At 34.4% G+C, this 27,446-nt stretch overlaps 6 protein-coding genes, 1 long non-coding RNA gene and 1 other non-coding gene across 10 annotated transcripts; 5 read left to right on the top strand and 3 right to left on the bottom strand.

Annotated features, from left to right (window-relative positions):
• The first annotated feature begins 70 nt into the window (after window positions 1–70).
• On the top strand, window positions 71–2,148 carry AT5G64690 (neurofilament triplet H protein-like protein). Its single transcript, NM_125865.4, has 2 exons — window positions 71–579; window positions 1,098–2,148. Exons 1-2 carry the CDS (start codon window positions 325–327, stop codon window positions 1,875–1,877), a joined length of 1,035 nt encoding a protein of 344 aa, NP_201274.1. The 5' UTR covers window positions 71–324; the 3' UTR covers window positions 1,878–2,148.
• Window positions 2,149–2,292: 144 nt separating this feature from the next.
• UMAMIT21 (nodulin MtN21 /EamA-like transporter family protein) lies at window positions 2,293–4,381 on the bottom strand. Of its 2 annotated transcripts, NM_125866.3 has the most exons (7): window positions 4,023–4,381; window positions 3,881–3,943; window positions 3,659–3,775; window positions 3,295–3,556; window positions 3,022–3,180; window positions 2,775–2,926; window positions 2,293–2,693 (listed from the first exon to the last, which is right to left on the bottom strand). In NM_125866.3, exons 1-7 carry the CDS (start codon window positions 4,199–4,201, stop codon window positions 2,546–2,548), a joined length of 1,080 nt encoding a protein of 359 aa, NP_201275.1. In that variant the 5' UTR covers window positions 4,202–4,381; the 3' UTR covers window positions 2,293–2,545. The 2 variants fall into 2 exon arrangements, with proteins under 2 accessions (NP_201275.1, NP_001332262.1); NM_001345647.1 differs by having other exon boundaries at window positions 2,775–3,180; window positions 4,023–4,328.
• AT5G09245 lies at window positions 4,354–4,561 on the top strand. Its single transcript, NR_143194.1, has one exon. It is a non-coding gene; the product is annotated as an other RNA (long non-coding RNA).
• Window positions 4,562–6,577: 2,016 nt separating this feature from the next.
• On the top strand, window positions 6,578–9,625 carry AT5G64710 (Putative endonuclease or glycosyl hydrolase). Of its 2 annotated transcripts, NM_125867.3 has the most exons (3): window positions 6,578–7,114; window positions 7,223–8,522; window positions 8,614–9,624. In NM_125867.3, the coding sequence occupies exons 1-3, from the start codon at window positions 6,724–6,726 to the stop codon at window positions 9,446–9,448; spliced, it is 2,526 nt and encodes an 841-aa protein (NP_201276.1). In that variant the 5' UTR covers window positions 6,578–6,723; the 3' UTR covers window positions 9,449–9,624. The 2 variants fall into 2 exon arrangements, with proteins under 2 accessions (NP_201276.1, NP_974993.1); NM_203264.2 differs by lacking the exon at window positions 6,578–7,114 and having other exon boundaries at window positions 7,201–8,522; window positions 8,614–9,625.
• A 35-nt stretch (window positions 9,626–9,660) lies between these two features.
• Window positions 9,661–10,189, bottom strand: EC1.5 (Egg cell-secreted-like protein (DUF1278)). The gene has a single exon (NM_125868.4). It carries the CDS (start codon window positions 10,167–10,169, stop codon window positions 9,702–9,704), a length of 468 nt encoding a protein of 155 aa, NP_201277.3. The 5' UTR covers window positions 10,170–10,189; the 3' UTR covers window positions 9,661–9,701.
• Window positions 10,190–10,456: 267 nt separating this feature from the next.
• Window positions 10,457–12,649, top strand: AT5G64730 (Transducin/WD40 repeat-like superfamily protein). Its single transcript, NM_125869.3, has 8 exons — window positions 10,457–10,710; window positions 11,086–11,188; window positions 11,287–11,394; window positions 11,501–11,610; window positions 11,699–11,806; window positions 11,901–11,946; window positions 12,064–12,195; window positions 12,294–12,649. The coding sequence occupies exons 1-8, from the start codon at window positions 10,502–10,504 to the stop codon at window positions 12,375–12,377; spliced, it is 900 nt and encodes a 299-aa protein (NP_568993.1). The 5' UTR covers window positions 10,457–10,501; the 3' UTR covers window positions 12,378–12,649.
• Window positions 12,650–12,749: 100 nt separating this feature from the next.
• Window positions 12,750–12,821, bottom strand: AT5G64735. Its single transcript has one exon. It is a non-coding gene; the product is annotated as a tRNA-His (tRNA).
• Window positions 12,822–18,388: 5,567 nt separating this feature from the next.
• Window positions 18,389–24,084, top strand: CESA6 (cellulose synthase 6). The gene is made up of 13 exons (NM_125870.3): window positions 18,389–18,991; window positions 19,386–19,581; window positions 19,670–19,872; window positions 19,956–20,233; window positions 20,316–20,582; window positions 20,666–21,011; window positions 21,199–21,336; window positions 21,423–21,548; window positions 21,660–21,872; window positions 21,956–22,232; window positions 22,318–22,514; window positions 22,597–22,947; window positions 23,108–24,084. The coding sequence occupies exons 1-13, from the start codon at window positions 18,911–18,913 to the stop codon at window positions 23,687–23,689; spliced, it is 3,255 nt and encodes a 1,084-aa protein (NP_201279.1). The 5' UTR covers window positions 18,389–18,910; the 3' UTR covers window positions 23,690–24,084.
• The last annotated feature ends 3,362 nt before the right edge of the window (window positions 24,085–27,446 follow it).

The raw sequence follows: 27,446 nt of genomic DNA on the forward strand, positions 1-27,446 counted from the left end.
GTATCATAAAATATATACTAATGTATCAGAATAAATATTCGATTACTATGTTTTCTATGATTAGAGGTTTTTTAATTATATCTATAGTTTCCTTACTATAAAACAAATCAAATTACGTCTTTTTTTAGGTTAACCACAAAAACCCATATAAAATCTTTGTCTGTCTATATTCCTTCATGGCCGCAGAGAATTTATCGGACATAACTCTTCTTTGACCATACCTTACCTTCGTTTTCAGCATTTCTCTCTCTAATCTATCGGAAGATAAAAGGCAAATTAAGAGAGAGAAAATATTTTTTCTCATAATCTGTGTTAACGTACGAGATGGGAAACTGTGCCATCAAGCCAAAGGTTCTCAAAGATTCTGACGAGGATCTTGTTCCGGTGGAGCGAGAGACGACGGTTCCGACTGATCTTGACAAAGATCCGGCGCAGAAGAACGAGAACATCATTTCTCCTAACGCTGCGGAGGAAGCTGCGGCTGCGGCACGACGGAGCGAGAAGGGAAAAGAGATTTTGATTGAAGATGACATTGAAGATCAACCCAAGCGCCCATCTCTTAGTCACTTGTTTCATGAGGTACATTTTCTTTCAAATAATCGTTTATTTCATTTTACGTAGTTTATATTAAAACACTGTTCATATATAGTATATTGGAATTTACTTTAAATTATATAAAAATATGAATATTAAGTTTTGTTTGAATCGTTGTTATTTAATTATTTAACGAAATTACGTAAAGAGTAGTATAATTTTCATAACCACATAGATTTAAATGTTTGTATATATATGTAAGTGGTTATATAATCAGCAATTGATAGCTTTAAGACAAATTGTTTATTTGATTTCTTATTACAATCGGAACCATAAGTCATTTTTTAAGGATAAATCAAAAGACAAAAAAAAGCTTATCTTGCCTTCTAAGTTTTAAGTATCTTTTATCTTTTTAAAAAAGTAAAAACTTTGTAATAATTAATGCATATGTTTTACATTTTATATGTTGAAGTGGAACCTAAAGGGACAATAATTTATGCCGATTTTTTCTGGTTTTATTCACATTTTTTAAAAATCAATTTGTGGATGACTTTTGATTACAGGACAAGACAGTAGTGGAAAAAGAAGTAACCGATCTAACTCCGACAAAACCAGACACCAATAACAAAACCGGTCCTTCTTCAGAGGTTTCAATGTTTGATACTACTGCTTTAGTGGCTTCTAATGCCAAAGATCCAGAAGATATCTTTGACGTTCAGACTCGAAATGACCTCGAAGTTAAGATTCCAAAAGATTCTGATGTTAAGACTCCTGAAACTCCTAAAGCTAATGAAGCTGAAGATAACTTTTCAGAGAGTTGGGAAGTTAAGTTTCCAGAGGAATTGGAAGCTAAGAAGACATCTGAAGTTGTTAAGGTTGCAGAAGAGTCGAAAGTTCCAGAAGTTTCTGCTCCTGAATTGTCTGAAATTAAGGTTACAAAAGAATCAGATGTTCCTGAAGTCTTGGAGGACAAGAATATCCCAGAAGTTGTTGAAGTGAAGACTGATGAAGTTAAAGTCGCAGAGTCAGAACTTCTAAAGGTTTCAGAAGTTGAAGCAACAGAGGATTTAGAGATTAAAGTTCCAAAAGTCTTTGAAGCCAAGACTCCTGAAACATCGAACGTTAAGGTTACAGGTGAAGCAGAGGTAAAGACTGATCAACGAGTGGAAGTTGAGGTCGCAGATGACAAAAAGGTTCCAGAGTTTGTGGATGCTAAAGAAAAGATCGACAAATCTGATCAAGACAAAGAGATTGTGTTGCCTAAAACAGAGGAAGAAGGGAAAGATGTGTCTTTGGAGAAGCAAGTCAAAGAGTCTACATTGTCTGATTTAGGAAACAAATGAGTTACAAGAGAGACTACAGAGAAATTACCAATCAGGAGTAGCTAAAATTATATTTTTTTCGACCATGTCATGGTTTTTATAAAACAAAACAAAAAACGATTTAGCATTCTTTAGGCAATTTCAGTTTGTGTATGTTTCTTTATTGTTGTTGATTTTTTTTATTTTTTCTTAACTATGGGGATAAGTAGTCTATATGCAAGTCCCCGACTTGTACCACTTTGCAGAATATCTAAAATATCATTTTCTGAGAAAAAATAAAGAAATTTCGTTTAACAGTTTAGCTACAGTTTTAGTAAATTGACGTAATTCATTAAATAGATGTTACATAATCGTAAACATACAAATAGTCACAAACTAGTCTTTTAAGACAAAAAAAAGTTTATAACCAATATTTTACATATTATTAATTTATTTTCTTGCTTCAAACATAATCTATAAAAAGTTAATTTAAAAACCACCCTTAGTCAAAGTATATAGACTACATAATGATAAGTTGTCGTTAACTAAAAGTTAGTTAAAACTGATGTGAGAAAAAGTTAAAGCAAAAATTTCTTAATACATAAAGCACAACTATATTCTAGACTCTACTAGATGTGAATGATTAGTCACATAACTTATATAAAGCCTAAATTTTAGCACATATATAAGACAAAAAAATAACACATTATTCAACTAATGACAACCTTCACTTCATTGCACACGACATCGTTTTCCTTCTGTAAATCAATCTTATCATCACCACTGTTTTTCTCCTCTCTGCTTTTCCCCCACAGCACACAGTAAAGTCCTATGATCAATAATAATCCACCTACAATACTACAAAAGTGTACACATGTATAAGTTTAATTTTTTGAATAGATAAGAAAAACGAAATATTAAAGAAGATTTGTTTAGAACCTTCCAAGACTGATGATCTCGCACAAGAGAATCGCTGAAGAGAGGAGAGTGAAGAGGAGAGACAAAGGAGTAAACATTGATAAGAAGACAGGTCCTCTCTTTTCTATAACCCATGATTGCAAATAATATGCTACGCCTGTTACAATGAATCCCTGCATATATATGTCACGTTTCTACTATTAATATGAGATTATTTATATTATATATGGAAATAATATTATGAAATGGATTAGAGCTAATTATTTACGCAGTAAATGACTGCAACGAGTCTTAGGTTCCAACCAAGCTTCCATGCTGAAATATCTCTCTCTAAAGCAATCGCGATGACGAATGATTGAATGGAACTCAATAGACAATGAAGAGTTGTGAAATATAGCTTCGAAGGATAAACCTTCAACACACGACCCTGGTTGTTAAATATGAAACAAAACTCGTTAATAACAATAGGTTTATCACAATTACTCAAATTAGCATAATTAAGATAGTGAATACTCAATAATGTGTGGAGCAATTTGAATACCTGTAAAACGAGCCAGAGACCCCATAGAATGTTGGAGGTTATCATGAGGACACATCCTTTGAGCCACGAGGTGGAACCGCCGGAGACGTGGCCGGGATTATTCCGGTGAGGATGTTCTTGGCCGTGGTAAAAATGAGGGCATAAAGGTAATTTCAGTAATGGACCTTTGTAAATAGCTAAGATAATTACCCCTCCCATGCACACAGTAATCCCCACAAGCTTTGCTGTTCCTTGTATGCTCTTAACCTTAAGCCTCTCCATTCTTTGATTTAATAAACAATAAAGAAATATTAGAACGAGTAATTAGGTATTAGTTAAAACTTGTCATACAAATATATAAACTTGTCATATTAGTAAGTTATACCCAAATAAAAGAGCCAAGAAGAATGTGATGGCCGGAAGGGAAGCTGTTGTGGCGGCGGCTAAAGTTGCCGACGTGTATGATAATGCGATACCGTTTAAGTCCAAGCTCAATGTCACACTGAAATCCCAATATATATAGATAAAGCTTTATTGATTATTATTAGTTCAACATAGATAAAATTTAACTGATTATAGTATACTAGTATAAGTATAGCATACATACCCAAATAAAGAGAGCATGAAGATCTTGATGAAGGTCACAAATGAAAGAGGTGGAGCACTTTTCCTAAAGAAAAAAGGAGAGAATACAATTAACATAAATAAAAATTAACGTTTACAATATTAATATATTTGCATATATGTACCGCTCAAAGAAGAAAGCCAGAGGAGCCAAGAAGATGGTAGCGAAAGCTTGACGATAGAAAACAAAGACGAAAGTGTTCATTCCACCGTTGAAGACGGCTTTGGAGATCAAGAACATGATTGTATATATGACTTGTATTATAGTAACCATCAGATATGGTTTCTTCGACTCCATGTCCATCTACCGATTTGATGATGTTTGGTTTTGGTTTTGTTTTGAATTCACGGAGATGTATAAATTGTAGGGTTGTTCTTTCTCTCTCTGATAATCTAATGTTCTTCTTTTGAGTTAGAATAAGAAACTCTAAGTGGGTTATTTATATAAGTACAGACACAAGCACGCAAAAATTGGATATTTTACTACGGTGGTATTACAAAGTAATGGACTAAATATTTTAAAAGTACGTAACTAAGAGTGGAGGATGAAAAAAAGACATTACTTTTGTGTCACAATCTCACTATACCAACCAAATTACATTATTTTTGATGTTGACCTCAAGAAAATTTCTCGTTCCGTCCATTTATCCCCACGCCTACTAGATTTACTTTACTGTATGGTGTGATTTATAGTTACATTTTGAACTCATAGATTTGAAGAAAATAAACATCATTTAACGAAAGTAACTTTCGTAAAGAGAAACATGTGGACACAGTGGTTTTGATTGGACAAAATAACGTTCATTGCTCTGTTGGAATTACTAATTCAGTTGAATCACAAATTAAGTGCAATAGTTAGACAGTTATGGAAGTTTAACGATTAACTAAGACCATCGTTAGTGAAATTTTTACACCATTTGCAAAAAAACTAAAACCAAAATTAGATTGTTATTATAATTCTTGTTGTTAATTGTATAATAATAAACTAAACATAAATCAGGGTTTTCATAGTTTTACAAAACAATTATTTTCGCAAACCTATATAAGCTTGGTTGTTTATAACTTATCGAGTCTCTCTTGTTCCACTCACACTCTCAAACTAAACATGTTCCAAACACATGTAATCTATATATATGTCACTCCGATTTGCTCATAGCAAAATAAAAATGTTTCTCCGATATAAAATATATAACTAGATAGAGTGTTGTCACACACCATTTTTTCTGGACGGTTCGTGGAAACCATGACCGTGTCTAACGTAACGTCCACAATTGATTTTTCAAAAAGGTTCAAAATTGATACGTAATTTGATTGGTTTGTTATACAATTCAAGCACTTGACTAGTTGATATGTATATAATGTAACAGTTAAAGTTTTATGATGCTTTTTATTTTGTGCCTGTTGGTTGAATATTTTGGCTTTCTAGACTCTATCATGATCCATATTCCATAACAATAGAAGCCTAAAAAATAAGTTGTCCCTTCGGAGATATCTGATAAAATTAAAGAAGCCTACAAATAAATTAATAATTATCTTGTTATAAAGATAGCGAATCAATTTAAAAGAAACCGTAAAAGCCAAAAAAATAAATTAAAGGACCAATCAAATAAAGTGTTTGATGACCCATAGACATGTGGTTTAACGTTTAGGAAACAAAAGAAGATAGTGATTGTACAAATGCCTACGTCCACGTCACTACGACTAATAGCCATGCAAAAGTAATTAAATTAATCCATATATTATCGACCACTTACAAATTTAGCTTCTATTGTCCTTTTTCCCCTTTCTTTTTTAACAAATCACATTTTATTAATTTCGTGTCTGAATGTAGCATGTGTCCGGGTCGTTGAAACCAACATAAAAAACCTGGAAAACATCTTTATTTTGTTACATTTATTGATATGTGGATTCTTTATTTAGAATATTTTTCTGCTAACTAATCAATTAATTGTTAGTTGGCTATGATATGATAATAATCTCATCATTTAGAACAATCCACGAAACGAAACATCGCACGGACCTTCTCTAGGACTAGGAGGGTCGGCGCCGTCGAAATAAACATGTCATATATGACGACTGATAGAAAATTGCAAAAAGCCCACTTTCTATCAATAAACAGATGTATTCGTTTATTGTTATTCCTTTTTTAAACCGTAGTTTGATAAAATGAACCTTAAAAGTATAATAAACATGCCAATTATGAGAAGGATGAGTTCAAGGAATATACGCATCCATAATTCCATATCCCAATCTTTTTCTTCCTCAAAAATTAAAGTGAACTACCGTCTAAAAAAGAAAAAAAGTCAATGAAAGAAGAAAAAGCAAAACAATTCATGGTTTGTTCAAATACAAGAGTTATCATTATCGTCATACTATATGTCTATATGTATATATATATATATATATTTATTTATTTTTTAAAACGAACGAAAATTAGTTCGCAATTTTTGAACGTTGCGTTTAATTTTATACGAGGGCGCCACCGTTGTACATACACACACACACACAAAATAATATCGTCAGTAAAGTGAATGACACGTGTCTCCTACATCGAAATTTAGTTGGGCCAAAACGAGTTAAAGATAAATGGACTCGAGGAAAATCTGGTTGGTTCGCCATTATGGGCTTTAACACAAAAGGGCCCATATAAAGCCATTGAGCACGTGACGTGCACGTGAGCAAGGGGTTTTAGTCAGGCGCACGCTGTTCTTCATCTTCCTCCTCAAACTCCTAAAAATGCTAAAACCCACAGCTCTATGAAATCATTTCCGCCATTACAATCACGCATGAAACATCTCCTTGCTCTACTCATTCCTTGAGATAATCATGCAATTCGGATCTTCCAAAACCCTCTTCTTCCGCGTCGCCGGTTTCTCTTCCACCTCCGTCTTCAAGCCGCGTCGCGCGATCTCTGTTCCGGTCGGAAATTTTTCTTCTTCTAGCTCGATTTCCGCTCACTACACTTCTTTGAAGCGTTCTCAATACGAGGAAGATTCACGGAGTGTTAGGGTCCCTGTATGGTGGGATTTTGAGAACTGCCATTTGCCGTCGGGTGCAAATGTCTTCAAATTGGCTCAAACCATCACATCCGCCGTTAGAATCTGTGGAATCAAAGGACCCATCACCATCACTGCCTACGGAGACATGATCCAGCTCTCCAGAACTAACCAAGAAGCTCTCTTCGCTACTGGAATCAATCTCACCCATGTCCCTCAAGGTCAATTCTTTTTACAAAATCTCTTCTTCTACTTCATTTCTATACAAAGCTTACTTTTACTTAAGGATCTGTTTGAAAAAGTTTACATTTTTATGCGATTTGCACTAGGTGGGAAGAACAGTACGGATAGATCTTTGATAACAGAAATAATGTGTTGGGTTTCACAGAATCCACCTCCAGCTCATCTCTTCCTTATCTCTAGTGATAGCGATTTCGCGAATGTGCTACATAGATTGAGGATGAGGAATTACAACATTTTGCTCGCGTGCTACGAAGAAACGACGCTTGGTGTATTGTGCAGTGCTGCTTCGATTATGTGGGATTGGGATGCTTTAGTTAGAGGGCAAAATCCAACTGCTAAACATTTTAATCAGCCACCTGATGGTCCTTATCATTCTTGGTATGGTCACTATACAACTCCTCTTCTTGACCCATTTGCCACATCTACCAATAATAAGCAGATATCTTCTACTAGTGTCAAAACCGTAGAGTTGCTCGAATTGGGTTCTTCTAAGTCTCGTCGTCCTATTCCGAATAAAGTTGTTAAGCAGATTGGTTTGATATTGAGGTGGTATCCTAAGGGAGCAGCCATTACAGAACTCCGTGAGCAGCTGCGAAAGAGGAAAGTACTGTTAGATAGAGACTTTTACGGATATAAGAGTTTTTCGAGGTTTCTGTTATCTATGCGGAATATCTTACAGGTTGTTCCTCTGGGAGATGGTATGTTTTCTATTCATGCTGTTACCCAGGGAATGGATAATAAAGCCTTATTGCCAAAAGTAAGTTGCGAGAATCATGCAGTTGTTAGTGTGGAAAAGATGTGTCAGAATATGAAACAGAATGATAAAGATGTCAAAGAGGAATCTCATCAATTACAAGAGAGTTCTCAAGAGTTTGTTCAGGTAATGAAGCTGATGGATGTTAAGGCAAAAGAGGAACCAGTTAAAGCAAATCAGCTAGCTATAACTGCTGTTGATGATGTTTCTTCTTTCGAGGAAAAAGACGGATTTCTTAAGAAGCTAAATAGACTATTGTTTGGTTCACCTGAAATGGAATTAGAGCATCTCCAAGAAAGGAAACATATTTCCGGAAATGGAGTTCTTGGTGAAGGAAAAGTGGTGGATAAGGACTTAGAATCTCAAATTGCATCTTCTACCTCTAGTGAATCTGCTGAGGAGGTAAAAGTAGACAATGCAGTAGGCAACGGGAAATCTAAGAGTCCAGGGCTTACATGTCGACTTCTGAAGAGATTCAAGTTTTCTTGGGGAAGATATACAGAGCTTAGCAATGCAGCAGCAACCGGACCTCAAGTTGATGACGTTTTTGTTAAAGATTCTTTTTGGAATGATGTTGAATCTTTCATTAATTCTCCAAGAGGCTTCGTCGCTGTTTCTCACTCAAGATCAAGGTTCTTATTCTTCTCTTTCCCTTACCAATGTTTCTGCATTAGCTATCATAGAAATAACATTCAATTAATGGTAAGCTGCTTACGTGTCCAGAGAAACAATGGCTAAGAATCTTAAGGAAGAAGGACCTTCATCACTCAAACCGCTCGATGTACCAAAAATGCTTGATTTAATATCTATGTTAATATCAGAGAAGAAATGGATCCAAGAGAATCCTTCGGATGCTCTACCTTTTAGAGTAACTCGGTTCACTGAGGAAAGCTCTTGTCGTAGCAACCCTCGCACCACGGATGGATTGAGAGCGATATTTGTGAATATGTCAGAATCGCTGTGTGACGGAGCAAATGGTGATAAAAATTCCACCAACGTTGGTATGAGCCAGAAACCTAAAGAAAGATCGAGAAGCAAGGTAATTGCGGATTGTCATAAGCTGATAAAGAAGATAACAGAGGAAAACGCTGGAGGTTATAGCATAACTAAATTCAAGAAAGCCTTTTTGGAGAAATTTGGATACCGTTTAGAATATCGTAAATTCGGTTTTTCGAAACTGCAGTCTTTGATAGAAATGATGCCCGAGGCTAGGATTGAATCAGGGCACATTGTTACTTCGTCAACCCCGGTTCCATGTGAATCTGATTCATCATTCGAAGATCTCGGTCCAGTTTCCAAAAAGATTCATGAGAATGAGTCATCTGTTTCAGAGGGAGAAGATTATGACTCAGAGATGGAGGAAAAAGCTTCTTCAAAACAGAGCGGTGGGGAAAGGAAGAAGAAAGAAGATGAAACAGAGAGTGATTTACTTCAAATTCTGGGTTCTTGGGACACTGATAAGAAGCCTGCAAAAACTTTTGGTGAAGATAAGCTTGTTGAGGGAATATTGATGAGCTTGAGGAAGAAACCATCAGGTGACTCTAGGATTCAAGATTGAAGATGTTTAATTTAACCGGGAAACAAACAACGGTAGGCTAAAGATTCCGGTTTATTATATTAGTTTTTGGTGGAGCTTCGGTTTGGCGATTGGTTCTATGTAAAAACCGTGGTAATTGACCAAAACGATTTTAAATCGATTTAGACCGTGATTAACAAAATTTAACAAAGATAAATCAGAAAATGTTACACATAAAAAGGAAACATAGTTCACTGGTAACTTTTATTTAACTTAAAATATAAAGGGAAAGCTATCAATAATCAAGTCCGGGATACGTTATCTCAACCGGAGACAAAGCCAAAGTTTCCGGCGCCGGTGAAGGAGATAATTCCGACTTCTCAGCTTGAAACTCACAATACTCTCTCAAGTTATTCCCTTCCATAGTCGTAAGCCCTAAAGAAGTAAACATAACGGACCAACAATCTTTCACAACCAACCCAATGGCTCCACAACAATCTTTGTCAATTCCACCTTTAACCGGCGGTTCACTCGTACCGGTTTGACTAAGGAAAAACTTGACAATCTCATCGGTGCATGACTTAAGCTCCAACCCCGCGTTCCAACAGTCCATCAAGTTTCCGGCGCCGGAATGATCCGTAGCCATCTTCGTGAACTGGAGAGTCCTTCCCTCGGCGACAGTGATGACATGAAAGGTCGATATGAGATATGACATCATTAGAAATGAGAGCAGAAGAGGCTTCGAAGTAGATTTAGTAGCCATTGCTTCTTTTTGTGTTATGGATTTTTTGTAAGAGATTATGAGTGTGATGTGACGAATATATAGTAGAAGATTATGAGGGAGACGAAAAGTTTTTTTGTCGTTTAATGTTGTAGTAATTATCACAGTGATCGTGGTTAATTTAATTACCCTCTAATCCTCTATCTAAGCATTTACCGTGTCTTTATTAAATTATCCGTTACGCCCAGTTTTGCAAGCTATTGGGCCAACTAAATTGGGCTTTATGGAAACCCATTAAAATAAATAAATTATTATGTTTAGTTTAGTATAAGCCCGTTCTATGGAAACGTGATTGTAAGTTTCAGGCGAGAGAGATGAGCGCGACGGAGCTGCCGACGAAGGAGGCACACATACTTAAAGGCCACGAGGGGGCGGTTTTAGCGGCGAGGTTTAACGGTGACGGAAACTACGCTCTCACCTGTGGCAAGGATCGAACTATCCGCCTCTGGAACCCGCACCGTGGAATCTTAATCAAGACCTACAAATCTCATGGCCGCGAAGTCCGCGACGTTCATGTTACTTCGTATGAAATCAGCTCTTTCTCATCTGATGTTTTTTCTTTTGAACTATTCGTGATTTTGATTCAATTTCTGCAGTTTAAGTTTAAGTTTAGATAGTCCAAATTTATTGGATTCTGGTTCTGTGTGTTGATTGTTGTTGCTTTCAGCTTAAATTGAGTACATAAGAGAACGAATCTCACATTCCCGAGCTTTTTGTTGTTTCAATGATTTTTGTTGCTTGCTTGCAGCTATAAACGATCGAATTAGACACGAGATTTCAAATTTTAGGAGTTTGTGTTACATTAATGTCAAGCTAATTGCAGTTTTCTGTGGTGGAGGCTGATATGATGAATGTGTTTTTTTTGTTTATTCATGTTTCAATGATTTTTGTATCACAGAGACAATGCCAAATTTTGCTCATGTGGTGGTGATCGGCAAGTTTACTACTGGGATGTTTCAACTGGACGTGTAATCCGTAAATTCCGTGGTCATGATGGAGAGGTAAATGTCTCAAAAACGAGGAATCTGGATTGCTTAGGGTTTAGTTTCCTTAGGTATATTGATGATCTCTTGTTTTTTAATGACAATGATCTTACCAGGTCAATGCAGTGAAGTTCAATGATTCGTCGTCTGTGGTTGTATCAGCTGGGTTCGATCGTTCGCTACGTGTATGGGACTGCAGATCTCACAGTGTTGAGCCAGTACAGGTTTTACTCCTTTCATGTTTTGCTGTTTCAAAATCCTGGGAATATGTAATAAGTTAAGAACTAAATCAAAGTGGATTTTTTGTTCTTTGATTTTTTTGTTTTCCAGATCATTGATACATTTTTGGATACAGTCATGTCTGTTGTTTTAACAAAGACTGAGATTATTGGTGGTAGTGTCGATGGAACAGTTCGCACATTTGACATGCGTATCGGTAGGTATGTGTAACTCATTACAAGAGATAAAATTTGGTAATGTTTCTTTCTTCTGGGATTGATTGGGAATTTCTGTTTTAATTGAAATCAGGGAGATGTCAGATAACCTAGGCCAACCGGTTAACTGTATATCGATATCAAATGATGGAAACTGCGTTTTAGCTGGTTGCTTGGATTCTACTCTGCGTCTACTTGACAGGTAAAAGAAACTAAACCAAATTGTATCTTCTAACTAAACTAAATTTCCCTTTGCAGATTTGTCTTAATTCTTATGAATATCTTTAAAATTACAGGACCACAGGAGAGCTACTCCAAGTCTATAAAGGTCATATTTCCAAGGTTAGTCATTAGTTTGAAAGATAATGAAACCATAATCCCATATAGCTGCTTGATTATATCTTAGTTACAACATTTAGTGTATGACTAATGACTGGTTTTATCGTATGTAAAAAACAGTCATTTAAAACGGATTGTTGCCTCACGAATTCGGATGCACATGTGATTGGAGGATCAGAGGATGGATTGGTTTTCTTTTGGGATTTGGTAGATGCAAAAGTGCTATCGAAATTTAGAGCTCACGATTTAGTGGTAAAGATTCTTTCTCTTCTTTTTAACTTGTTTTAAATCTTTTCAGAATAGTATTGATGTTGATTTTTATCTTCGATTGTTGAAATTTTTTGTGGCAGGTGACAAGCGTGAGTTACCACCCGAAGGAAGACTGTATGTTGACTTCTTCGGTCGATGGTACAATTCGTGTCTGGAAAAAATGAAGAAACAACAAATCTTGACTTCGATTGATTTTGTTATTTACGTCTCAAACTCACCTTTCTTCTTCTACTATAGGCTATAGCTGGTTTTTTGGAGTTGGAAAGTTGAAATATTTTGTAGAGTACTTGTATCATTGTATGTGAAGGAAAACTTTTTTTAGGCCTTTTGGTTTTACAATAGCCGTTTGCTGGAATATTTTGTAGATTCACTTACTCTATGTGAGGAGGAGAGTATTTTATACTTAGATGATTCCAAAAGCCCATTTGACAATTGGGGAGAAAACAAGGAAATGTCCGTTTTACATAAAAAGGATGTGAAATAATCGGAAGCCCAATTATGAGAAAATGAGTGAAAAAGAATAAAGGGGTAAAAAGTGTGGCTGCTGGGATTCGAGCCCAGGTCTCCACGGCCACAACGTGGAATTCTAACCACTAAACTACAGCCACTTTGATGGTAACTTTTAAAATCTTGTATATATAATTTCATATCTGTGTGTGGGGTAACTTTTAGCTATTTGATTGCCCCATCCGATTGAACTTGGAATCAAGTAATATCCTTTTCTTTTTGTTTAAATATTCTCCCTACTTTACCTTCTGAATCTACCAAATTAGGAATTAAGATTCTATTCTTCTCCCAATTATTCCCACGTTTAAAAAGATAACGAAACTGAATCTCTGATTTGATTTATGAAATGTTTTATAACTTACAAAAGAGAATCACATAGCTGGAAAATATGGGGTAGCAGTGAAGAAGAACATGGCAATGGCATATTAAGAGTTAAGACCAATCTTTTGCATGTGAATTCTTTCACATATTATATTTATTTAATCTCTTATCCGCCGCCCCGTAATTTTATTTTTATTAGGAAGACAAATTCAACTTCACAATTAACAACGGTATATCATACTTCCCTCAAGTGATATATTATATATTAATAACTATAAATTGTTTTACTCTTTAATTCGATTTTGACATTTTAAAGTCGTTTTACGATGATGACCTCTTAACCACTATTCAAAAAATAAATAACGAGTTACAAGACATCTACGCAATAGACGATTATAGACCGTACTGATTATCGTTTAGATATTAAATTTATTTCGGAAGCAGAGTAGCAGAGTTAGAGAATTTCAATGTGGTTTTTCATTTTCTAACATAGTAGATGTTTTATATTATTTTTTATATTACATTCTAAATGTTTTAGTTTTGATATTTATTACTTTACTAGAAAAAAAAAAAGGTTCAAATGTGGTTTGAGATTATATTTTTCTCTGAAGATTCAGTTTTCAATTTTACTATTTTTGAAACATTAAGAAATTATTTTAACGCCAAGTAAAATGTTGATCGTTTAGCGACTAATAAAAACCACTTTGAGCTTAACAATAAAATTACGTACGGTCCAAATCATATCATTAATCTTACCCGAACAATCCTACTCGGTCGTCGGAAAGTAAACAACTAGTTTCGGTCCGAATCTGATCAGGCGAACGTACGGTAACAGAACTGTTAAAACGAACCAATGAGGTCGCGAGTATAATATAAAGAACTGTACTCGTGGAAGTTGAAACTGGCCATGAGCTGTCGAAAGGCAAAGAAGACCTAACGTTACCGCTGCCCGTAAGAATATCTCAAACGCTGCCCGAAATCTGAGAGAGGAGAGTTCCTTAATACGGACCAGTTAGACTTTTTTTTTTGTTTGTTGTCTAAAGTACAACAAAGCAATCTCACAGCTGTCCAATATTGTTTTATTCATCTTTATATAATTTTGTGCTTAATTATATAGGATATACTTTTCAAATTTAATGCAACCACAAATATTTTACAAAATAACGTATTAATGGGATTAGTCCATGTTGGTGTGTTATGACATTTTTTAGAGTGTAGGAGGTATAAGAATTAAGAAGATTATTGGCTATGAATTATTGAAATATTTTACTGCACCTATTATTTTCAATACATGTGTACCAAACTGGTCTTTTAAAAAATTCTATTAATTTAAGTTTTGCCGTATATATGTATCAATTTATGATACTTAATTAGTAATATGATTTTTACCAATCTTAAATTCTCCTTATGGACGAAAAAAATTAAAAACATCCTCTTATGGACTCCACCGACAAGATAATTACTATTTGACACGTGGCATTAACAATTTATTAATGCTAATAAGTAATTAGAATTTGATTATTCCGGTATTCCCCGTTCCATAGAGTTTTAATTATTTTTTTCGAAAATAAATGATGTTTTCCATTCTGTAGTACAAATGAAAGCTAGATTTTTTCTCTACATTTCATCATTAGTTTGAATTATAAACATTAATTTTATGTTAACATTAGTCTAGCTATTTTTTTTGTAAAAATGTACATCACCAAAATTACCAATATAGAAGGGTAGTTTTATTTTACTTGTTGTCTTTGTTTTTTAGTTTGATTTTGTCGTCATTGTCTTCGATTTTAAGGTTATAACTTATAACCATGTTATTCTTCAGAGAGTTATGGAATAAACACATTCTTACTTTGAGCTCACGTCGTAAATATGCACTTTTTGGTCGTCAATAATAGATAAATAACAACGAAAATTGCCAGCGTAGAAAAAGATAAATTAGATATTTTAAAGAAAGCTACTCATTGCGCACTATCTCGCAGTTATGATTACACTTTTACTAGAAACAATTTGTAAAATAACAACGAGTCAAAAGTCACCCATGAGTCATGCAACACGTGTTTAGATTAATCATATCGTTTAACTAAATTCATGTACACGTAAAGAAATTTACCATTTATGTGCTTCCACCAAAATACATAATTACATTTGAGTTTCCGTTTAGGGACAGAGATTGAGCTTTGTTCCAGATTAATCACCCGACATCATATAAAATCTTCTTTTTTCCGGCTGAATCATTTGTTCTGTAGCGACTTTGATTTTTAAGCAATGACACTATAATTTATATTATATATATATATATAGAAGGATTCTTATTTTCGATCGCTAAATTAATTAACTTTGAGAAATTTTAAAATGGAAACAAAAGAAAGGAATAAAGAAGGAAACAAGCAACTATGTGATATAGCCTAGGTGGTACATTTTGTTTTGGTTAAAGAAACAACACAACTATGTCGCAAACGCTATGAGTTTTTCAACACCAATTTCGTTTTCGGTCATTTGTAGAATAACATGTTAATGAAGTTAAATCTTTGAACTTGTTTATATCAATATTTAACATGCTCCAACGAAGAAGTACTATTTTTTTTTATCACAAATGTTTACTGGGTTAAGTGGTGTATATGTTGTAATGGTTTCTTCTTTGTCAAGGTAGATTATAGACTTGACCTGATACGTCTATGTATTTTTTTTTGGTTTTAATGTGAAGTAATACGTCTATGTTACTTTGATTTTGTTTTCGGTAAGGTCTATGTTACTTTGATTGACACACTGGATATGTACTACTCAAAATTATACTAAATATATAGCAAATATAGATATAACTCATTACTCAATATACACACATGTGTGTGTAAATTTGCTAATCATGAAGCGTAAATTTTTGTGCAACCTAAGCCTATGCGTTCTGATTGCGTAATCTTAAAGCGAGAACAATTAAATTTTGAGAAAAAAACAAAGTAATCACACAAAGAAAAAAAAAATCATGTGAACGACAAACAAACCCCACATAAAATGGTGTATTCGCCACTCGTTAATTGGCTATGTTCCGCGTCGCTCAGCAAATGGATCGTGAGTGTATCAGTTACAAGTGAAGCCGAAAAGAGGAAAAGAAAAAAAGAATAATAATTGTAGATTTTATCAATAATTTATACCATTTCGTTTGAAATTATTGAAAGAATTTTTTTAACATCATATTTATATATAGATTTTACTGTAATGCAAGTTATGGTTTTCAGTAATACAAATTTCTAACACCGAGCCCGCCATTAAGGTTTATGTAGTTTCTAGTAGATTTTACATTATGTTAAAAACGTAAAATTTGAACGATCTACATATTATTATGTATTTTTCTAATATATTTTTTAGTTGAAACAACCAATTTTGTAAATAGCTGTGGTATGATCGAATCAAGTTGAAGTGCAACCCAAACATTAATCGGGTCTACGTACATAAAATCTCTAATCACGTTGACCAAGCGCTCCAGCTCGATCTGCTAGTAAAAACAGAAGCAATATATTTTTTATTTTTTTTTATGTACTTAGTTAGTGGTATATATATAGTTGTAAATTGGGTATTTCCAAAGAACCAAAGTAATGTAAACTATACATAAGCGAAAATTTAAACGTTTTTCTATTCTATAGTCTTGAAAATTAAAACAATATTTACTAGGAAAAAGAATAATATAAGGGCACCGACAGTTTCTATAAGAACATGTGGCACGAGGGCTTGGAGAAGACAGTACACAGCATTCAATCAATCATGAAAACGACATTTGATGTGGTAACCTACTAAAGTTCGATCTTTTTTTATGAAAGTTTCTTAATATTTCTTTAATTTCCGGACTATATCTATCAACAAGTCAAAAGATTAAAAAAAATCAACAAGCAAAATACTGTTAAAATATTGTTTTATATATACCACGAACTATTTGTCGGCAAATGTATACATATAGTATAGACATCATACATGGGCAAATCGCATATATTTGTGTGATGTGATACCATAGTCTCAATAATTTGAACATTTTTCTCTTATTTAAGCACGGAGGAAAAATTAGCTATATGGCGACTTGGCGAGTGGAGCCAAGATTAAAAAAAAAAAAAGCATGTTATTTAAAAATATGGTAGACATAACATACAAAAAAATATAGTAAAATAAACAGAACTGATTGAACAAAAGAGAGTGATCAAAGTTGAAAAATAATTTAACTATAAAAACTAAAAAGAAAATTATCAGAGGATGGAGATATTAAACTAATAAAAATGTAATTAAATAAGTAAACTATAAATTAAATAAGTAAAAAATTAAACGTAATTAGAAGGAACAAAAAAAACTAGAAAAGTAAAAACATAAGAGAGGAAGGAGGGAAGCAAAAGTGAAAACCAATGCAGTCAACAGTCAAAAACCATGATACAGTCCATGCGTAGAACATAATTAACTTAAGCAATAAATTTAATAAGTAAAAAATTAAACGTAATTAGAAGGAACAAAAAAAAAGTATATAAAAAATTAGAAGGAACAAAAAAAAAAACTAGAAAATAGGATCTTGGACACGATGCTTACAGATTGTTTTTTGTCTGGGAAGTAAATGCCCATATCTGTTTCTCGACATTTTGAAGTCTCTCTAACAAAATAATTAGAGGAATTAAGAACTTGATTGTGTAACTTTTTTTTTAATCTTAAATTAAGATAATACTATTTCATTACAACTATTATTTTCTTGCACATGTTGCAAGAACGTGAGAGTGTACGCAGACAAATAATTAAAACGAAAATAAAATTATAATGATTATATACAATCTCGGCTATCAATTGATTAATAGAGAAAATTGACTAACCACTCTGAATTGGCTCAAAATGTAGTTATTAATTCAAACCGAGTTTCACTTCATTTATATTATTTTCATTTTTTAACTTTAAAATATATATATTTAATAAACCAAATATGATCTAAACTAAATCTAAAAGGCTCCATCCAAAGTAGATTTGATTTTACTATATATTTAAAACATGTATGGTAGGAAAATTTAACCGAAACCAAATTAAACACATTTTAGGGTGAAGAAAATCACCCAAAAAAAAAAGGTGACTTTTTTTTGTAACAAAACAAAAGACCTAAAGTTTAGAGACAAAATAAAATGTTAGGGTGATTCAATGCATCACATAATACAGTATTGTTAATAATTAATGGCTAATAATAATGTGTGTTTGGAAGTTTTTACTAATCTCTTCTTTACAACAACAAGTGGAGTGGAAGAGAGAGATACACACAAGGTTTAATGGGTCCCACATTCTTTTACTTCTCAAAATTTAATTACTAATTTTATCTAATTTTGGTGCTCTTTTTCCTCATCTACATAATTGCCTTTAATTATCTCACACCATTTAACTAATCACTGATTCTCTTCTTCCTTACGCGTTTGTACTTAACCCCCTTTTATCATCATTTCGCAGGCTTGCGTCTGTCTCTCTCTCTCTCTCCACCATTGACTCTCTCTCTCTCTCTCGCTCTGGAATCATCCTTTATTTCTGTGACTGTGTGCACTTTCAGAGAGGAGAGAGAGGCCCAAAACCAAAAGAAAAGAAAAGGTTGTGGCTTGCAGCTGAATCAATACCATCTCCATATATACAATACACCTTCACTATTCCCCCTTTTGTATTTTTATTATATTTTTCCCATCAAAGTCTGTTTTTTTAGACTCCGGTTTGCCGCTTTGTGTGTGTGTGAGAGAGAGAAAGAGAGCTATCTATCCTCTGATTTATGGTCTCTGGATCTCTGACAATCGAGTTGAGTTAATTACAACACATTCCTCTCTTTCTCAATCGATCTGTGAAATCCAAGATTGTTAGCTGTGTCTGTTTTCAGACAAATATGAACACCGGTGGTCGGTTAATCGCCGGTTCTCACAACAGGAATGAGTTTGTCCTCATTAATGCCGATGAGAATGCCCGAGTATGTTTCTCCTCTTCTTTTGTTTCCAATTCTCTGTCTTTTGATCTGTGTTTCTCTATCTCTGTTCAAAAGTCTCTGACTTTTTTTACTTTTCTTGTGGATCTGGCTCTTACCACTGCAAATCAATTAAGATTTAGGGTTTTTAGTACTAGTATTAAGATTACGTACCCTTGTAGCTAATTTTATCAAGAATTGATTGTGTCGGTGGGATGGATTTTTCCGGATTTGACTTGTCTTAATTCTCCAATTTAAGAGATTTCTTCAATTGCAATTATGAATCTATCAATGTGAAGAGTAATAATTATGTTATTGGGTTACTTTGATCTGGTGTGAGATCCAGTCTGATAGTGTCACTACTATGATCTGATGTATTTAACTCTACTGTTTTGTGCAGATAAGATCAGTCCAAGAGCTGAGTGGACAGACATGTCAAATCTGCAGAGATGAGATCGAATTGACTGTTGATGGAGAACCGTTTGTGGCATGTAACGAATGTGCATTCCCTGTGTGTAGACCTTGCTATGAGTACGAAAGACGAGAAGGCAATCAAGCTTGTCCACAGTGCAAAACCCGTTTCAAACGTCTTAAAGGTTCGTTGTTTGTTAGACCAAATTTCTTTGGTTTTTTGTGAATGTAGAAGATTTTCTGATTTGTTCGGCCTATGTTGTTGTTTGTTAGGAAGTCCAAGAGTTGAAGGTGATGAAGAGGAAGATGACATTGATGATTTAGACAATGAGTTTGAGTATGGAAATAATGGGATTGGATTTGATCAGGTTTCTGAAGGTATGTCAATCTCTCGTCGCAACTCCGGTTTCCCACAATCTGATTTGGATTCAGCTCCACCTGGCTCTCAGATTCCATTGCTGACTTACGGCGACGAGGTAAAAATCTCAGAATGTATCCACATTGTATAACCCATCTTCAGTAATTGGCTCACTCAGATTTCTCTTTTGTTTTATTACAGGACGTTGAGATTTCTTCTGATAGACATGCTCTTATTGTTCCTCCTTCACTTGGTGGTCATGGCAATAGAGTTCATCCTGTTTCTCTTTCTGACCCGACCGTGGCTGCACATCCAAGGCCTATGGTACCTCAGAAAGATCTTGCGGTTTATGGTTATGGAAGTGTCGCTTGGAAAGATCGGATGGAGGAATGGAAGAGAAAGCAGAATGAGAAACTTCAGGTTGTTAGGCATGAAGGAGATCCTGATTTTGAAGATGGTGATGATGCTGATTTTCCAATGTAAGGCAAAGAATATAATTTTTTTTGTTGATGTCTTGTTCCGTTGCAGTGATATTTATCAAGCCTTTTTTTTCCATTTTAGGATGGATGAGGGAAGGCAGCCATTGTCTAGGAAGATACCAATCAAATCGAGCAAGATAAATCCTTACCGGATGTTAATTGTGCTACGTCTTGTGATTCTTGGTCTCTTCTTTCACTACCGTATTCTTCACCCCGTCAAAGATGCATATGCTTTGTGGCTTATTTCTGTTATATGTGAGATATGGTTTGCTGTTTCATGGGTTCTTGATCAGTTCCCTAAATGGTACCCTATCGAGCGAGAAACGTACTTGGACCGACTCTCATTAAGGTACTTACATCTTGTGGGTTATTACACTTGGAAATGTTAAAACTTTGTTTTGGGGATATAATCCTTATTTTTTTTGTTTGCAGATATGAGAAAGAAGGGAAACCGTCGGGACTATCCCCTGTGGATGTATTTGTTAGTACAGTGGATCCATTGAAAGAGCCTCCGCTTATTACTGCAAATACTGTCTTGTCTATTCTTGCTGTTGATTATCCTGTCGATAAGGTTGCTTGTTACGTATCTGATGATGGTGCTGCTATGCTTACTTTCGAAGCTCTTTCTGAGACCGCTGAATTCGCAAGGAAATGGGTTCCTTTCTGCAAGAAATATTGTATTGAGCCTCGTGCTCCCGAATGGTATTTCTGCCATAAAATGGACTACTTGAAGAATAAAGTTCATCCCGCATTTGTTAGGGAGCGGCGAGCCATGAAGGTTACTAGTTCTTACTTTTTTATAAATTTGATTTGATGAGAAAAGTTTTGGTCTAATTGATTCTTGCTTTAGAAAAAAAAAATTCATGAGAAAAGTTATCAATCTTTTGTTATATGGGCTCTTATGAAAGAAGATGGTGGCTTTGAAAATTGATTTGAAAGATTGTGTGTTTTACTGGTTTTGACAGAGAGATTATGAAGAATTCAAAGTAAAGATCAATGCTTTAGTAGCAACAGCACAGAAAGTGCCTGAGGATGGTTGGACTATGCAAGACGGTACACCTTGGCCCGGTAATAGTGTGCGAGATCATCCTGGCATGATTCAGGTGAGTTTCAAATGCTTCTTATTTCTGAAAAGCCTTCTTATGTGTTGTCCTTCAAAATTTAATTATACTTTGTTTTCTTGTTAAAGGTCTTCCTTGGAAGTGACGGTGTTCGTGATGTCGAAAACAACGAGTTGCCTCGATTAGTTTACGTTTCTCGTGAGAAGAGACCCGGATTTGATCACCATAAGAAGGCTGGAGCTATGAATTCCCTGGTAAATGATATACTTTTTAAAGCTCTAAACCTTCTTCTTTGTAAATTACGTCTTGCCATTTATTGAAATGGTTCCTGACTCTTGATTTCATCTACAAAACTTTTGTTGAAGATACGAGTCTCTGGGGTTCTATCAAATGCTCCTTACCTTCTGAATGTCGATTGTGATCACTACATCAACAATAGCAAAGCTCTTAGAGAAGCAATGTGTTTCATGATGGATCCTCAGTCAGGAAAGAAAATCTGTTATGTTCAGTTCCCTCAAAGGTTCGATGGGATTGATAGGCACGATCGATACTCAAATCGCAATGTTGTGTTCTTTGATGTAAGTACAGCCACCACTTTCCTATTGTATCCCTTTTTCTTGAGATTTCTGTAGAATACCAACTAATGAATCTTTATTTACAGATCAATATGAAAGGTTTGGATGGGCTACAAGGGCCTATATACGTCGGTACAGGTTGTGTTTTCAGGAGGCAAGCGCTTTACGGATTTGATGCACCGAAGAAGAAGAAGGGCCCACGTAAGACATGCAATTGCTGGCCAAAATGGTGTCTCCTATGTTTTGGTTCAAGAAAGAATCGTAAAGCAAAGACAGTGGCTGCGGATAAGAAGAAGAAGAATAGGGAAGCGTCAAAGCAGATCCACGCATTAGAAAATATCGAAGAGGGCCGCGTCACTAAAGGTATCATACAAATCCTGTTTGTTGTTAAACTCTTTCGTTAGTCGGTGCATTTTACTAAAAAAATAAAATTTAAAAAACATTCTAGGTTCTAACGTAGAACAGTCAACCGAGGCAATGCAAATGAAGTTGGAGAAGAAATTTGGGCAGTCTCCTGTATTTGTTGCATCTGCGCGTATGGAGAATGGTGGGATGGCTAGAAACGCAAGCCCGGCTTGTCTGCTTAAAGAAGCCATCCAAGTCATTAGTTGCGGATATGAAGATAAAACTGAATGGGGAAAAGAGGTAAGCAGCCGGTTTTAAACCTTTGTTGTGTTTATTCAATCAATTCTTGATTTTGATGATGACCTTGTGAAAAAAATCTCAGATTGGGTGGATCTATGGTTCTGTTACCGAAGATATTCTTACGGGTTTTAAGATGCATTCTCATGGTTGGAGATCTGTTTATTGTACACCAAAGTTAGCGGCTTTCAAAGGATCAGCTCCAATCAATCTTTCGGATCGTCTCCATCAAGTTCTTCGATGGGCGCTTGGGTCGGTTGAGATTTTCTTGAGTAGGCATTGTCCTATTTGGTATGGTTATGGAGGTGGGTTGAAATGGCTTGAGCGGTTGTCCTACATTAACTCTGTGGTTTACCCGTGGACCTCTCTACCGCTCATCGTTTACTGTTCTCTCCCTGCCATCTGTCTTCTCACTGGAAAATTCATCGTTCCCGAGGTAAAACAATCATCTTGAGTTCTCAAAATATGAATCTTTATTTCACGTTTTGTGCTTATTCATTTTCCTTGCCACTGGGGGTTAAAAGTATCATATGAATCTTTATTCCAAGTTGTGTGTTTTAAGACCGGAAAACGATTCTTGTTCCTTCTTTTTCCAGATTAGCAACTATGCGAGTATCCTCTTCATGGCGCTCTTCTCGTCGATTGCAATAACGGGTATTCTCGAGATGCAATGGGGCAAAGTTGGGATCGATGATTGGTGGAGAAACGAACAGTTTTGGGTCATTGGAGGTGTTTCTGCGCATCTGTTTGCTCTCTTCCAAGGTCTCCTCAAGGTTCTTGCTGGTGTCGACACTAACTTCACAGTCACATCAAAAGCAGCTGATGATGGAGAGTTCTCTGACCTTTACCTCTTCAAATGGACTTCACTTCTCATCCCTCCAATGACTCTACTCATCATAAACGTCATTGGAGTCATAGTCGGAGTCTCTGATGCCATCAGCAATGGATACGACTCGTGGGGACCGCTTTTCGGAAGACTGTTCTTTGCACTTTGGGTCATCATTCATCTTTACCCGTTCCTTAAAGGTTTGCTTGGGAAACAAGATAGAATGCCAACCATTATTGTCGTCTGGTCCATCCTCCTGGCCTCGATTCTTACACTTCTTTGGGTCCGGGTTAATCCGTTTGTGGCGAAAGGCGGTCCTATTCTCGAGATCTGTGGTTTAGACTGCTTGTGATTCGATTGACCGGTGGATGGGTTGGTGAAAAAGGTTTAATTCCCACGGATCAAAGAGAGGTAAGAGAGATATTGTTTTACCTCTAAAAGACTCCTTCATTGTGTTCATTAGATGATGAAAAATGAAAAGAAAAAGAAGATTTAATTTTGTTACGAGAATTGTTATTTTTGCAAGAATGTGTTGTAGATATAGAGATGAAGAAGAAAGTTGTTGTCTATTTGTTTTGTTCTTTGGTGGTGAGAGAAAAAAGATTTGTCAAATTATTCTTTAATTGAATATTTCTGATCTCTTTTGAATATTACAGAAGAGCATTTTCAATCTGTAATCTTTTATGATTAAAGAACTTTGATTTATTTTCACTAATTTCCCTATCTTATTTCTTGTTTGAAAAATTAATTTACTCGAGGTTTGATTGGTTTTGATTTTCAATCCGCATGCTTGGAGACGTTTTAAAGCATCCATTAAAAATGTTACCAAACCTTAGAAAATTACGAACTTGATCAGAGTGGCCCAAAACAAATTATACAGGCCCAATACAGGCCCGAATCTACACAGCCTTTTACACTTTTATTGGTTCTGTTTTGACAAGTGACATGGTGCTTTCATCATATCTGCAGAGGGCAGCACTCAGATTGGTTAGTCTTTTTGGTTAGAGAATTTTGAAAACTTTTTTGTTTCTCATTTGTAAGTGTCACTACGCAAAGTAATTTAATATTTTTGTATCGTTCTAGTTTTATTAAAATGTCTACACATAGATACCAGAAAGAGGACTTTAATTTCGAGTCATTTTTGAAATAAAAGTTTCTAATTTTGTCACATTTCAGCAAAAATACTCGTGTGTATATGTAATGTCTACTGTTCCTTTGGCGGCTGAAATAAAAATGTGGGTAGTACGTAAGTGACACGGAAGCATAAGGATTTTATGGAATGTTACTAAGAATCTTAATACTAGTACTTATTATTAATTATGATGTGATATATTTTAGTTTGACTATTGACTATTTTGGGATTTTGTTTGACCAAATAAAAATAGTGGTTGACTTGTCGGTGTTGAGAGTTGTCTATTTTTAGGCAAAGTCAGCCATATTGTGCCACGTCTTAGACACGATCTTAGTTTTCTGTCTTTTAAGTCGGATTGCGAAATACAAATTGGACAAGAAGATGATAATGTAACTAACTATTTCTGCCTATATATGAAACTATAAACTACTTCTGTCCTTTCTATGTCTTTAATTTTCTAAAGCATTATTTGCCGACCAAAAGCAATTCATAGCATTTATATTCATACATTTTTTTTAAATGAGTATTTTGTATGACACGTATATATATCTCTTTGGGTGGTTATTAAGAATTTATATGATCATAACGTAAACTTTGCATTTCAATGATAAAAATTTTGTTTAAACATTAAAAGTCATGATTTAAACATATACTATTATAACATGTAAATATAAGCAAACTGCAAATACTAATACATAAAAATATTTTTAGAAAAAAATAATATATTTAAGATGTGGATCACAACGTTTAAGAAGCAATACATTACTGTGTTATTATTTATTTTTATTTTGATACTGATACTATTTTATTTTTCATTCGTAACAATTTCTTTAATTGAAGATTTAGTCAAGTAATATAGTGGAAGATTAAGTTTTCCTTCCTGTAAAGACTTGGTCTATAAAAGACCACTAGACGAGAAGATCTAGAAAATGATAACTTTCAAAAACCTTGGGTTTTCTTTTAGATATGCATGCGGTCTTCTAAATTGAAAATATATCTGGCTTAATACTACAGTACTACACGTTGTTTGAATATCCTAGTTTTACGTTAAAAAATACAAGTTCATAATGCCGTATATATATGGTTAGAACTTAGAATGTCAACATAATTCATTGATTTAAAAGAGCATAATTATATGTCGTATATATACCACGAGTTATAGAACTACATAGTAGACTTTGATTTTTCGGTGCTTCTGTGAAGGCTTAATAAGACTGAGCCTTTGCATGTATATACAAGTGGTTTCTTACCATCAATGATCAGGTTTTAATTTGTTAAATATAACATTTAAAATGTTGTCTAATAATAAGTATTAAAGTTTATTGGTTTCCCACTCAAAACCAATCGATAATGAATGGTTTGCTTCACTTTTTTGAGATGATGGTTCTTCTCAGTCTATCTCAAATCGAATTCCACATTAAAACCGATAATAAAGCTTTTTTAGACCATTCTATTCCGGTTAACAAACGAAGCTCTGATTTTCAACTAAAATTAATTGATAATAAATTATGACCCATACTATAATATATTTTAGTGTTGGTCTCTCTATACAACTAATGTGAGATCCTAACAATAAGAATCCAAATCGGTGTTCTTTTTCGGTCATATATCAAAAATATAAAACACCGTGGTAGATACAATGAATCGAGTAATCAACATAAAGTTTATAATATAGATAGAATAATCAAAGATGCAACGCTTATGTCGTTTCTCTTTACACCGTAGGTAGATACATAATGTTTTATATTAGTACTGTATTCGTTTCGGCTTAGTTCATATATAGTAGCTAGCACTAAAAAGAAGAAAAGAACATAGTAGAATCCGATTTCATGTCGACACCACCTTTTCAACGGAAGTAACCATTTCTTAAATGTGTTTGCGTCATCACGTGTTATTTGCGACTAAGCGGGTGATTAAAGCTGTGTTAATTATATCATTTACTTATCCGTACAGATAAGCTCTGATAATTAACGAGATATTAATTAATAAGTAACGCATTACTAATTTTATTTATATCAATATTTCTAATTGTTTTGTCGTACATCATTTCGATAGACAACTATCAAGTGGCGATACGAAATTGTCAATCGTTGAGATATTTATATATACAAGTGGCCACAGTTTCCAGAATTTATTCCATTAACTCATAATCTCATATAAAACATAAGTACATGATTAAAAACACAACTACTCTAAATCATTAAAATACTTTAAAAGTCACAATTTATGTGAATTTACTTCTTTTTTTCATTTTAAATGGATACGATTTTTGGTACCTTTTGTACATAGATTCTTCATTATTACACATCGCACTTGTGATATCAGTTTTGGGTACCTAGTTTGATAAGAAATTCTTCTTATTTCTTTTCTTGAAAAAGGACAAGTTGATGAAAAAGACATTATCGTACGCCTTAACTTAAATTAAACTGATCACGCCTCGTTCTCCGGTTTTGCCATGTTAAACAAGTTTAATATTTACAAGTTGGATGCATATTCGTATAATAATACGTAACTAATCCGAATTGAATGCTTAATTGACGCGTTGATGCGAACTTAAATAGGGATTAGGTTAGGCGATAGGCACACACAAGCATGGTGAAAACATAAATTTATTTAATAATCACTATGTTTCCGTATTTGGATTGATCTTTGAAGACTCGATCTCTAAATTTGTTTTATTTTACTACTAATTTTTATTTGATAGACATATTTAGGTATTTTTATCGCCTAAGTGATTAAAAGCTACTGTATGTTTTAGTGGAATATAATTAAACTGGATTAGTATAAAACAGGGCATCTTAGTTTCTAAAAAGGGAAATGACCGGTGAAAAGGTTTATCCAGTTTTTTTTTTTTTTTTGTCGTGGTTTATCCAGATTAATTATACTGTCGTACAATATTTTTGTTCAGCTTCTTTAAGAAAATAAACTGTCGCACTGACTAATTAATTAGTTAATAGAGACTTGAGCATCAGCCTAA

This window comes from Arabidopsis thaliana, chromosome 5 (genome assembly GCF_000001735.4).
Source record: "Arabidopsis thaliana chromosome 5, partial sequence".
Lineage (NCBI taxonomy): Eukaryota > Viridiplantae > Streptophyta > Magnoliopsida > Brassicales > Brassicaceae > Arabidopsis > Arabidopsis thaliana.